The sequence below is a fragment of the Aquarana catesbeiana genome, linkage group LG04 (assembly GCF_042186555.1).
Source record: "Aquarana catesbeiana isolate 2022-GZ linkage group LG04, ASM4218655v1, whole genome shotgun sequence".
Lineage (NCBI taxonomy): Eukaryota > Metazoa > Chordata > Amphibia > Anura > Ranidae > Aquarana > Aquarana catesbeiana.
Genome location: NC_133327.1, coordinates 345134385 through 345148968, shown reverse-complemented (window position 1 = coordinate 345148968; position 14584 = coordinate 345134385). Strand labels below are relative to the sequence as shown.

General features: G+C 42.0%; 1 protein-coding gene across 1 annotated transcript in view; it reads right to left on the bottom strand.

Annotated features, from left to right (window-relative positions):
• Positions 1-14584, bottom strand: part of UFL1 (UFM1 specific ligase 1) — a 121193-nt gene that overhangs the window by 46251 nt on the left and 60358 nt on the right. Inside the window, exons 10-11 of the mRNA XM_073626964.1 lie at positions 9364-9543; positions 6426-6546 (exon numbers count right to left, since the gene is read on the bottom strand). Coding sequence (XP_073483065.1) covers positions 6426-6546; positions 9364-9543 — 301 coding nt within the window. The remainder of the gene's footprint in view (positions 1-6425; positions 6547-9363; positions 9544-14584) is intronic.

Sequence of the window (14584 nt, the reverse complement as noted above, 5' to 3'; positions counted from 1 at the left end):
CACTTTGTGTTGGTCTATCACATAAAATCCCAATAAAATACATTTACATTTTTGGTTGTAACATGACAAAATGTGGAAAATTTCAAGGGGTATGAATACTATTTCAAGGCACTGTATCCTATCTTGTTTAGAAAAATCTGCTCTTTTGATTAGTGCAAACGGGAGGCAGCTATGAGTGTTAGTTCCCATGTTCCTGAACAGATGGAACTGCCGGCTGGACAGGAGAACAAAATAGCTTCAAAATGTAAAAACTCCTCCTGCTTTATAGAAAAGATAGGTATGAATGCCAACAGTCATCAAAAGTTAAAGTAAAAGAAAAACCCAAAATTGTGGGATGACATCAGAACAAGAACACTGAGGAAATCTTCCAATGGGGACACTAGTTCTGGTTATATCCTGGGATTCCTGCACAATTGAGGGATCACCTTCTGTTTTGGCTACAGGACAGGAAGAAAAGGTAAATCTCCATAACCCTCCCTTACTATTCAAAATGAAAAATAAAGTTTTGCCTTTAGTGACACTTTAATACATGGACAGCAAGTGGGTAAAATACTTCAAATAATAGTTAAAAAAAAAAATGTAAAAACTGCTTTTTTTTTTTTTTTTTTGTTTGTTTGGCAGAAGTTAGTAAAACAGGAGGTGCCACCATGTTGCTGCAAGCCCTTCAATTCTGTTTGTTGATCTTAATATTTAGGGCATTTCTGCTGGCACAGCTTTCTTATAAAACCAGCAGATCTGGATATGGATCCTGGTTTTGCAACTGAAGATCTACTAAAAAAAAAAATCACACAGACCAGCAACTTAGTAGCCAGGCAATGTCAGTAATGCAAATGTAAAAGCCGTAGGAAAGATGTAGCTGTAGAATTAGCACTATTTTTTTTTACCTTACTTAGTTTCTGATGGGCCAATATACAAATAGTACTTTGTACAATCTTCTTAGGTGCCTTAAAACACTGCGATGTCCAACAGGGTCCCCTCTTTGGCATATGGATGCCCAAAACTGCAACTAGCAAGGAGGTGGCTGCTTTGATAGCGCCTGCCTTTGGCTCTCCCAAGGCAAGCACTATCAAGAGGAATGCAGAGTCTGATACACAACACCCCTCTTTACAATCTAAAGAAATATAAATATGTTTATATCCCTATGTGTGTGGATATGGATATACATAAATGTGTTTATGCAGGTGGAAATTTTTTAGTTTATATACTATATTATATGTTACTCTTTTTTATTTCCAGACAACAATGCCCAGTCATTAACTCTGGTTTCATTTTACATAGATTTTTATTGTATGGTCTTGAGAGAGATAAATATATATATATATATATATATATATATATATATATATATTTGTGCACTTTTATAATAATGTACAGTTGTGCTCATAAGTTTACATACCCTGGCAGAATTTATGATTTCTTGGCCATTTTTCTGAGAATATGAATGAGAACACAAAAACTTTTCTTTCACTCATGGTTGGTGTTTGGCTGAAGCCATTTATTATCAATCAACTGTGTTTACTCTTTTTAAATCATAATCACAACAAAAACTACCCAAATTACCCTGATCAAATGTTTACATACCCTGGTGATTCTGGCCTGATAACACGCACACAAGTTGACACAAAAGGGGTTTGAATAGCTATTAAAGGCAACCATCCTCACCTGTAGGGGTGCAACGGATCAAAAAACTCATGGTTCGGATAGTTCCTCGGATCAGGAGTCATGGTTCGGATCATTTTCGGATCAACAAAAAAGAATCTCCCCCACTGTACTATCCAGTCATCTCCCCCACTGGAATATCCACAATCTCCCCCACTGTAATATCCGCAATCTCCCCTACTGTAATATCCGCAATCTCCCCCACTGTAATAATATATTAGCAGAGTATTGGCAGGGTATTGCAGAGTATTGGCAGAGTATTGGCAGAGTATGGCAGAGTATGGCAGAGTATTGGCAGGGTATTGCAGAGTATTGGCAGGGTATTGCAGAGTATTGGCAGGGTATAGCAGAGTATTGGCAGGGTATTGTCAGGGTATTGCAGAGTATTGGCAGGGCATGGCAGAGTATTGGCACTGCTGCCATCTGATCTCTTCCCCCCACTGTACAGATCAGTACACAGAGGGGAGAGAGGAACGCCGGTTTGTTTACAAGTGATCGCTCCGTCATTTGACGGAGTGATCACGTGGTAAACGGACGCCGGGTGTACCAAGATGGCCGCCGCTCCGGAGCTAGGCTAAAGCTGTGGCCTTTCCTAAGGCCGAGGCGGCAGCGCACTCCGCGGAGCGCATGTGTGCCGATCCGAACAGGCTGAACCCTTCGGATCACGGATCGGTGACGATCCGTTGCACCCCTACTCACCTGTGATCTGTTTGCTTGTAATTAGTGTGTGTATAAAATGTCAGTGAGTTTCTGGACTTGTATCTTTCATCTTGTGCTGCACTGACATTTCTGGATTCTGAGTCATGGGGAAAGCAAAAGAATTGTCAAAGGATCTGCAGGAAAAGGTAGTTGAACTGTATAAAACAGGAAAGGGATTAAAAAAAGATATCCAAAGAATTGAGAATACCAATCAGCAGTGTTCAAATTCTAATCAAGAAGTGGAAAATGAGGGGTTCTGTTGAAACCAAACCACGGTCAGGTAGACCAACTAAACTTTCAGCCACAATTGCCAGAAAAATTGTTTGGGACGCAAAGTAAAACCCACAAATAACTTCAGGTGAAATACAGGACTCTCTGAAAACATGTGGTGTGGCGGTTTCAAGATGCACAATAAGGAGGCACTTGAAGGGCTGCATGGTCGAGTCGCCAGAAGAAAGCCATTACTACACAAATGCCACAAAGTATCCCGCTTACAATACGCCAAACAGCATAGAGACAAGCCTCAAACCTTCTGGCACAAAGTCATTTGGAGTGATGGGCCCAAAATTGAGCTTTTTCGCCACAACCATAAACGCTAGATTTGGAGAGGGGTCAACAAGGATTCTGATGATAGATACACCATTCTTACTGTGAGACACAGTGGTGGATCGCTGATGTTTTGGGGATGTGTGAGCTACAAAAGGTACATGAAATTTGGTCAAAATTGATGTCAAGATGAATGCGGTATGTTATCAAGAAATACTGGAGGAACATTTGCATTCATCAGCCAGGAAGCTGCGCATGGGATGCACTTGGACATTCCAACATGACAATGATCCAAAACACAAGGTCAAGTCAACCTGTCATTGGCTACAGCAGAATAAAGTGAAGGTTCTGGAGTGGCCATCTCAGTCTCCTGATCTCAATATCATTGAGCCACTCTGGGGAGATCTTAAATGTGCAGTTCATGCAAGACAGCCCAAGAATTTACAGGAACTGGAGGCTTTTTGCCAAGAGGAATGGGTAGCTTTACCATCTGAGAAGATAAAGAGCCTCATCCACAAATACCACAAAAGACTTCAAGCTGTCATTGATTTTAAAAAAGGCAATACACTGTATTAAGAACTGGGGTATGTAAACTTGTGATCAGGGTCATTTGGGTAGTTTCTGTTGTGATAATATAAAAAGCAGTGGCGGCCCATCAATAGGGGGCACAGGGGCGCCGCCCCCCCCAAAGCTAGTGATCACAAAGGTGTCTATGGGAAGCAAGACGTTTCTGCAATCATGTGATTGCAGCTGGGAAGCTTGATTGGCTTCCTTTGGCGTTTCCTCGGGGCGCAGAGCCGTGCGCCCCAACACTCCCACTGTACAATTATTCTTTGTGATTGGCAGACCCGTGGAGGACGTAGGGCGGTGCTTTTAGCTGAACCACTTCACTTCCAGTCTCGCTGGTCAACTTTTCCTGGTCCCATGGTGGTGGAACACAAGGATTGAGCCTCTCTGAGTTGGCTGGCCGGCCATCAGACACTCCTGTACACCTCCCAGCCTGCTGCTAATGAGCCCGGAGAACCCACGGATTGGACAGTGGAGTGCCCAGGGCAATCGCTGCCCGGTCTGTATACAGGTAGGTGGCCAACTGGCCATAGATCCACTGCTCTATCCAAGGCCGCTGATAAGGGGGACCCCTGGGCTGGGGTGGGGGGCATCAGTTTATCCGGAAAGCCTGTAGCTGGGGTTGGTTATTATTTAGATAGGGTGTTGGGGTAAAGTAGAAAAAGAGAATTCACACAATGTACATAGTTAGATGGAAGTATTAAGGATGTTAGAAAAAGACACTGTAAGACCGTGATGAATTGTAATGTGAAATCTATGAAAAATAAAGAAATTATAAAAAAAAATAAGGGGGACCCCTAGGCTGGGGTGGGGGGCATCAGTTTATCCGGAGAGCCTGTAGCTGGAGGGATTATTTTTTCTATATTGGCTCCTATGCAGATTTACACTGGCCACATTTGCCGATAGTAAGTTTAAAGTCCAGGCTCTCTCAGTCCCTGTGTTGCTGGCGGAGGAGTGACTCGGCCCACACACTGCCTGCCACCTTCAGCAAGTAAGTGCTGAGGGAATCAGCAGGAGAATGGTGGCAGGTTTAGGGAGCAATAGGTCCATTCAGCAGAGAGAGGCAAAGGCAGCAGTCCATGTCCTCCATCCATCTTTCTGTGACAGACTTGGCAGCCAGCAGTGCACACAGAGGGATCACTGGAAACACACAGAGAAGGTACAGTACATGCAAGGTCAAGACTGGGGGGGAGGAAGGGGCACCTGCTATGCTATTTTCACTGTCCTGACTCCTGCTACAGCAGCACCTTTCTCCAACTTTACTTCCCCCTTCCTCCGTGTAATGCAAGTCTGTAGATCTTTCCAATCACACCGATCCTCCCCCACTCCCCCCTTCACTTTCTGCTATTTGCTCTCCCCTCACATGTATCTTCACGGCTCACATCCTGCATCCTCCAATGTCAGATCTGACCATTCCAATCACTGCCTGACACCCTTTCCATCCCACATTACTTTTTATCTCTTCCAAACTCTTCAGCAGCTTAGTACATTCTCTGCAGTCAAGGTGGCCATAGTAAGAATGAAATAATAAAAGGAATCAACTATTTTACGGCCACCTTAAATGACTACAGATAATGTACTGAGCTGCTGAACAGGGGCTCATTCACAAAGCTGGGAGAAGCAGTACAAGCAAGCAGTTGAGCTGAAGTTTTACCACCCCACCTGAAAAGAGAAAAAGAGATGCAGCCACTCAGTGCTGTTCAATGGCAAAAATTAAATGGCATGTCACCATGAATAGGGTGCACCACAACTACCATGCAAGTCCAAGCAATGAACATGGCTGGGGCATTGTGGGTCTGCATATGATGGGCACAGTGAGGCTGAAATTGATGGGCACAGTGAGACTGAAATTGATGGGCACAGTGAGGCTGAAATTGATGGGCACAGTGAGGCTGAAATTGATGGGCACAGTGAGGCTGAAATTGATGGGCTCAGTGAGGCTGAAATTGATGGGCACAGTGAGGCTGCATTTGACGGGCACAGTGAGGCTGCATTTGACGGGCACAGTGAGGCTGCATTTGACGGGCACAGTGAGGCTGCATTTGACGGGCACAGTGAGGCTGCATTTGACGGGCACAGTGAGGCTGCAATTGACGGGCACAGTGAGGCTGCAATTGATGGGCACAGTGAGGCTACAATTGATGGGTACAGTGAGGCTGCATTTGACGGGCACAGTGAGGCTGCATTTGACGGGCACAGTGAGGCTGCATTTGACGGGCACAGTGAGGCTGCATAAGATGACTGAAAGAAAAGTTTTTGTATCATCATTCATATTCTCTGAAAATTGGCCAAGAAATCAAATTCTGCCAGGGTATGTAAACTTATGAGCACAACTGTACATGCAATTACAATACTTTTTGATTCCAATACAACTGCTTTTTACGTTTTGTTAGGTACTGTTTTTTTCTTTTTTAATGATTTTACAATGACACAGCCATAACTTTATTATTTGCTCTTATTAGATATGATATGTCTCCTCTCTTGTGAGTGCGTTTTAAATCATTAATGAATATTGTTCACCTACCAAGGTTACGCTTGTCTTTTCCCTTCTCTGTGCAATCTTGCTTGCTTTGGGCAAGTGCTGGGTGCTGGAGACAGGCACTCACTATCTAGTCGATGTCTCTTTGCTAGCTGCGTTGTTGGATGTCCATGCACCAGGGAGGACTGCCCTGTACGGCATTGCGGTTAGTGTTTATAGTGTTATAGTGTTATAAAAACAAGTGATAATTCTTATTTAAAGCCGTAGCTCTCCCACAACAAAGTAAGACTAGTGACAAAGCTGCAGTTATATGCGGAGATATATGCGAAATCTGGACAATACAATTTAGAAATTCAACGGACCTGTCTTTTGTCATAAGTCCATCTGTTCATTTGTTCATCAGTCAAACCCCTGCACTTGTCACATTTATTATCAGAATATCACAAAGATTTAGATTGCTGTGTTCATTTCTAACCTGTAGCTTTCTTCCTCCTTTCCTCCCTTTTGTCTTTTTTACCCACAAGGGCATTTTCTAATAAGGATGCTTGCTTAAGATCTTCTTCTGTTACCAGAAATACAGGACTGTGCTTCATTTCCTGGAATGAAAGGACAAACACATAATAATAATGTTGATATAACTAAAATATTCTCAGACAATCAATAGCCTTCAAATGTGGTTTAAACAAAAAATTTAATAAATGTAAATATATATATATATATATATATATATATATATATATATATATATACACATATACACACACACACACAAACACTGTATGTCACAAAAGTGAGTACACCCCTCACATTTTTGTAAACATTTTATTAAATCTTTTCATGTGACAACACTGAAGAAATGACACTTTGCCACAATGTAAAAGTAATGAGTGCACAGCTTGTAAAACAGTGTAAATTTGCTGCCCCCTCAAAATAACTCAACACACAGCCATTAATGTCTAAACCGCTGGCAGCAAAAGTGATCACACCCCTAGGTAAAAATGTCCAAGTTGGGCTCAAAGTATCAATATTTTGTGTGGCCACCATTATTTTCCAGCACTGCCTTAACCCTCTTGGGCATGTAGTTCACCAGAGCTTCACAGGTTGCCACTGAAGTCCTCTTCCACTCCTCCATGACGACATCACGGAGCTGGTGGATGTTAGAGACCTTGCGCTCCTCCACCTTCCATTTGAGGATGCCACACAGATGCTCAATAGGGTTTAGGTCTGGAGACATGCTTGGCCAGTCCATCACCTTTACCCTCTGCTTCTTTAGCAAGGCAGTGGTCGTCTTGGAGGTGTGTTTGGGGTTATGTTGGAATACTGCCCTGCGGCCCACACTCTGAAGAGAGGGGATCATGCTGTGATTCAGTATGTCACAGTACATGTTGGCATTCATAGTTCCCTCAATGAACTGTAGCTTCCCAGTGTCGACAGTACTCATGCAGCCCCAAACTATGACACTCATACCACCATGCTTGACTGTAGGCAAGACACACTTGTCTTTGTACTCCTCACCTGGTTGCCGCCACACACGCTTGACACCATCTGAACCAAATAAGTTTATCTTGGTCTCATTAGACCACAGGACACGGTTCCAGTAACCCATGTCCTTAGTCGGCCAAACTGCTTTCAGGCTTTCTTGTGTATTATCTTTAGAAGAGGCTTCCTTCTGGGACAACAGCCATGCAGACCAGCTTGATGCTGTGTGCGGCGTATGGTCTGAGCACTGACAGGCTGACCTCCCACCTCTTCAACCTCTGCAGCAATGCTGGCAGCACTCACTACGTCTATTTCCCAAAGACAACCTCTGGATATGATGCTGAGCACATGCACTTCTTTTGGGGACCATGGCAAGGCCTGTTATGAGTGGAACCTGTCCTGTTAAACCGCTGTATGGTCTTGGCCAACGTGCTGCAGCTCAGTTTCAGGGTCTGGCAATCTTCCTATAGCCTAGGCCATCTTTATGTAAAGCAACAATTCTTTTTGTTCAGATCCTCAGGGAGTTCTTTGCCATGAGGTGCCATGTTGAACTTCCAGTGACCAATATGATAGAATGAGAGTGATAACACCAAATTTAACACACCTGCTCACCATTCACACCTGAAACCTTGTAACACGAATGAGTCACATGACACAGAGGACAGAAAATGGCTAATTGAGCCCAATTTGGACATTTTCACTTAGGGGTGTACCAGTGTTAATTTTGGCAGCAAATTTCGATTTAGTTTTAGTCATAGGACTGCAATTGTTTTAGTCGTATTTAGTAGACTAAATCTCCAGTACATTTTAGTCGATTAAAACTCATTTTAATTGTCTAAAATCTAATGGGTGTAATTAAATTGTAATGCATTAGCTAACATTTCTCTACAATTTCCAACTCATTATATACTGCTAAGAAAAAAGAAATAAGCTGCGCTAAAAGTCCCAATAAAAAAAAAAAATATATTTAAAATTAATAAACCATTAGTATTATAAAATATTAAATAATATTAACCAATATTAAAGAAAATAAATCCTCTTCATAATGGCACCACAGTGACTTCAAACTAGAGAAAAGTGCCCAATCACCGTAATAAAGACCTGCTTACCAGATGGCAAGCACAAAGGGCGTTTGGCTATAACCCAGCCACGGCCTTGAGCTTGCAACTGATGACCAGATCAGAAACCCTGACAGGCAGGCTGGATGGCTGTGGATCTCCCCCTGTGACCGTCTATAAAGTCTGTGTCTGTATTTGCAGCAAATGACCCAGAAGGAAAAAACTGACCATAGCGTAATACAGTCTAGTAATTTATTAAAAAAAGAGAAGTATTGCACTTACATCAAATAGGTTGAAAACTCGCATGATAAAAAAAAAAAACGGACGGCAGATACAATCGGAAGCCTGTCCTCCTAATGAAACAGCGTGGTGACGTCAGTACGTACCCTCCTCCTCGGCGTGGTGACGTCAGTACGTACCCTCCTTGGATTACACTCCTTAATTTTAAATATAATTTTTTTTTTATTGGGACTTTTAGCGCAGCTTCTTTCTTTTTTCTTATTCTATCTATTGTGTTTATCCCACATCAAGCTGCTGCTTTCACAAAATTTTATTATTAGTTATTTCTTGATATAATTTACATCAATCCTAGCGCGGTTTTCTTCTTTTTTTGTATTATATACTGCTAGAGTGAAAAATCTGATATGTTACTATTTAAGGTATTGAATATGAACATGCACTACAGACCAGTGTTAATTTTGAAGTCAAATTTCATCTTAGTTTTAGTCTTTTGAGTATAAAATGTCATTTTAGTTTTAGTCGTCTGTTGCCAGCGGTTTAGACATTAATGGCTGTGTGTTGTGTTATTTTGAGTGAACTGTTGGCGCTATATAAATCCTGTATAATTACCATTAAAGAAAGATAAAGATTGCATACCTTTTCGGCTTTATGATGCATGAGGTCATTAAAAAGTCCGGTACATTCACTTATAAATTTTTCACTGATGACAATGGTGTCACCAAAGATCCGAGCAGATGAACCTTTGTTTAACTTTCTCATCACTTGCTGGAGTAAGATGGAAGCATCTTCCACAGAGAGACAACTCGGTAACAACGTCTAGAGTTTAAGAGACACAGTAAATTGATCATGTTTTTAGCGGGTCTGTGATTCTCAAAGCAGTAAACAAAAGACATAAACAAACTAACTTTATTTATCAAATATTGCATTGGAACCCCTGTAGTATTTAGGCTAATGCCCATTTAGTAAATCACTTCTCTTGCTAGCCCTCTCAGTATAGGGGCATAATTTCTATATGGGTGCCAAGCAAATAAGGAACTGGATTTAGAATGGAAATTTGAGTTAGTAGTAAGCAAAATGTTGTGAATGAAGATGGACAGGGAAGACGCTGTACTTGGTTCTTCCAGTGATTAACTTTTATTGTACTTTGAAAGTGCAATACCCGCTTAACACAAGCCGGTGCACCTGTGAATGAAATCTGAATGATTACAAAGAGAAAATGAAAGAAATATTGCAGAGCGTGGTGTCATGTCACATTTGGCTACCCATCACGTTGCTACCCGCTGGAGTGCGCATGTGCGACGCCGCCATATGCGTTACAACACTGTTGTAAGACCACTTTGCCACAGGGCCCCTTGCGGGCTCGCCACGCTTCGCTCGCCACGCTTCGGGCACTGTCTCGCTTCGCTCTGCATAATTATAATCTAAGTCTCCAGTTGGATGGTGGGCCTTGAACTGCCACAAGCGCAGATCGCCACAGTGTTGGAACGCATTTGGCGGCCTCACGCATGCGCAGTCCAGCGGGTAGCCAAATGTAATGGGTCACCATATGTGATGCTACAGTGGCACCACATCCAATGGTAGTTTAGCAAAAACAGAAAAAGGAAAAAAGAAGAGGGAAAAGGACTTTAAAGTTTGCCACTAGAGTCCCGAAATAGGAAAGAATAATCTCAAATCATAATAAAAATATTTAATCTATTATAATCACTATAAAAACACATAATATATGAAAAAACATGAACATGTCTGGAAAACACACTGTCCCATGTAAAAGAACAGATAAGATGCTGATATATGGAAATCGCATGGATGGCCTAGAAATGGATTATAGAGTAGTTCTAGAAGGTCCCTTCTGGCTGAAGGTGACACATACGAGATCACAGTGTCATCGCCAGTGGATCGATACGCGTTTCGCCAACAGCTTCTTCAGGAGTACCTATTGGTACTAAAAAGGTACATTGGAATCACTATGAAGTTCACACACACACACATTATATATATATATATATATATATATATATATATATATATATATATATATATATATATATATATATATATATATATATAGAGAGAGAGAGAGAGAGAGAGAGAGAGAGAGAGAGAGAGAGATAGATAGATAGATAGATAGATAGACAGACAGACAGACAGACATACACATACATACATATATATATATATATATATATATATATATATATATATATATATATATATATTAGAATATCATACTTAATTATTATACAATGTATGGAGACCATTATCCTAAAAAAATACAGTACATTTTGACCATTTAACAATTTATCCATAATTTTTGAATTTTTACAAATAACAGTTATGCTAGGTGTTCAAGACACAAAAAGAAGAAATAGAGCACAAAATATTATGTAGTGAATTCTTAATTATTGATGTTATTATAAATGTGGGGATACCAAAAAAAAAATTTGAATCCCAGTGTACATAACACAACAAAGATGAGTATCCAAACACAGCACACAGGGCTCAGTCCATGAAGCAATGCACATTCACAGAAGGAAAAAAAAAAAAAAAAAAAGGGCGAGAATAGGCAGAGCAAACGAATAAATGCTAAAACATGAAGCAAAAGGACGAGCTCCAGACGTTGCACGGTGACTGTCTGTGCAAGGTCTGGAGCTCGCTCTTTTGCTCCATGTTTTATCACCTATTCGTCTGCTCTGCCTATACTCCTTTTTTTTCTTTTTTTGTGATGGTGCATTGCTTCATGGACTGAGCCCTGTGTGCTGTGTTTGGATGCTCCTCTTTGCTATGGTATGTACACTGTGATTCAAAATTTTAATCAGTATCCCTGCACTTATAATAACATCATTAATTAAGAATACAGTACAATAAATATATTTTTCTTGTGCTCTATTTCTTCTTTTTGTGGCCTTATGTGGCCTTCAGACAGAAGGGACCTTCTAGGACTACTCTATAATTCATTTCTAGGCCATCCATGTGATTTCCATATATCAGCATCTTATCTGTTCTGTAACATGGGACAGTGCGTTTTCCAGACATGTTCATGTTTTTTCACATATCAATTGTTTTTAATGTGATTATAATTAAATGTTTTTATCATGATTTGAGACCATTATTCTTTCCTATTTCAGGACTCTAGTGGCAACCTTTAAAGTCCTTTTTTCTTGAAATCTGAAAGATCTCAGAGGTGTTGTAAACTGATGCCATCTACACAAGCCCAAAGCTGGTCAACAGAGGGCCTTTATGTAGCCATCTCACGCTCCCCTCAGCAAATGTACATCAATAAAATTATACCAAGGATGTAGAGTCAATGCTAAATGGTACTTTATCTCTCTGAATAACCTTGCGTGTGATGGTCTTTGACATCAAGGGCCTACCTGTCTCACCATGAAGAATATCAGACAAGTTATTACATTCCATGAAGGGAGCTGGGAAAGCATTGCTGTGGAGGTGCTAAACTCCAGAACACGTGCACTACACAAGATGGGTAAGACTGCATCTGTTAAATACATGCCACTGATGCAGAATTTATGTGAATTACTGATGCAGGATGAGCGACAGAAGGCATGGGTTGGGTTTTCCTTTCTTTTTTTGCCCCCTGCAAATTAAAAGCATAATGTGCTAGTATGTATCACATACTAGCACATTATGTGACACTTACCTGCAAACGAAGCCTGCGTTGTCCCCTTTGCAGGCCGCATCCATGTTCGCCCCTCTTCCTTCCGGGGCCCCGGACTCCAGCTCTGTGACTGGCCAGAGTCGTATGATGTCGCATACGCGTGGGAGCCGCCAGTCAACGCACTTGCTATTGAAAAAACGGCACGGGCGGCAGATTCTTCACAGCGCATGCGCCGATTATATCATCAGCACAGTGTAAAGCAAATATTTCCTAAATGGCGCACGTTTAGGAGATATTTACAGTACCTATAGGTAAGCCTTATTATAGGCCTACCTATAGGTACAACTTACCAGTGGAGGTTTACAACCTCTTTAAATAAGCTGACAGTTAATTAGACCCTCTGCCAAAGTTCCCTGAGAAAATTTTAAAGAAAAGTTCAGGATCACAGTATTTTCTCCTCTATAGAGTGGGTTGCATTGGAAGATCTGAAAGTGCATTTGTAATTTAAACTGGTTCTAAAGGCAGACTTTTTTTATCTTATTGCATTATAAGCCCCCCTAATACTTACCCGAGCCCCATAGCAAACCAGCATTGTGCACGAGAGCCTTATCTCTCCGCATACTCTCCCTCCTCAATGGCTGAGACAGCAGCAGGAGCCACTGGTGTCAATCACAGCCAGTGATCCAATGAGGAGACAGGTGGGGTGGGGTCAAGCCATGGCTCTGTTTGTGAATGGAAGCAAGTGGCTTGCTCTGGGGGCACACAGCAGGAGAGAGGGGCCAGGAGCGCCAGGGGGGACCTGAGAAGAGGAGGATCAGGGCTGCTCTGTGCAAAACCACTGTAACAGGGCAGGTAAATAAAACGTTTTTTTTTTTTTTTTTAATAACAAACACATGGTCTTTAATATCACTTTAAAAGGCCTCTGAATCATTTATCTTGGCAGCTTTAGCATTTACCAGATTTGTAATTAAAAAGGAACTTCAGCCTTTCCCATGCCCCTTAAAGCGGAGTTCCAGTCTCCTAGCCAAAATGTTCCTAATTGCATAATTGAGCTTGTTGTTATTCACCATAACTGCAATGGATATTGTTGGCTATGTGCACATTATAATTACTTACTAGATCAATAGTTCTCTTTTCTCCCTCGATCCGGTTGTGGCCATGGAGGATGTGGGCAGCTGAAGCCGATCTTGCTTAATTTCCTGGGTTTCGTGCAGCTAGCTACCCAGCATGCACGTCTCGATCTTTGTTCTGATCAGGAAATCTCACGATTGTACCTGCATTAGATGCCTGAAGACTTCTGGGATCCATGACATAGACATAGACATCCCAGGAGTCAACGGGCCAGGCTGACGAAGTAGTCTCCTAGGTGGCCGCGACCGGGAGTCGGGCCGAAGACGAATGAGAAAAGGTACTTTGACAAATTTCACTATAAAAGCAGCCAAACATTACATCGCTATGGGTGCGCATTACAATATGGCTATTATTAAAAAATGAGTGGAACTCCGCTTTAATATTTGTTTCTCCCTGATTACCTGATACTGTGTTCGGCATGGTAAGGACACTTACCTAGCCAGGAGATCCAGCGTTGAGCTGCTGGGATCTCTTCTCTGATGTCACTGCATGGGTCCAGTGCCGCTTTGTTTCTTCTTGACAGCTGCTGGCTCTACCGAGTGCAGGCATGCTGGGCCCACCCCCTCCTCCTTACTGAACGGGACTGCACATCATGCATCCCAGAAGGCACTAGCGTCATTCACCTAGGCGATCACCGGAAGATGGGTGAAGAAGGTGAAGGTCTGCTTTAATGTCAAAAGACTAAAGCCAGATGAAAAGCTGGCCGGTTCAGCAGGAACCGACCGAATTACGATCCAGCTATGGGCAGGCTGGTTATACTAAAGTTGATCAATGGACAACCAGCCTGTTGTTTTTTTTTTGTACAATTACTGTGGTCTGCTATAGCCGGCAGTAGTAATTGTATTCGAACGGCAGGGAAGCCTCCCACTGTCAGAATACAATAGCGCAGGGGGGAGGGGTTCCCCCATCAACGCTGAATGTGTTGATGGAGAATCAAGTGATTGTTCTCAATTCCCGGATTGAAGGAAAGAAAAGTGCTTAATGTATTGCCAGCCTAAGCTGTAAATTAGAATGTCAGTATACCACTTAAAGTGGTTGTACACCCTGTACAACCACTTTTACCTACAGGTAAGTCTTTCCTGTAGGTGCTGGAAATATCTCCTAAGCCTCCAC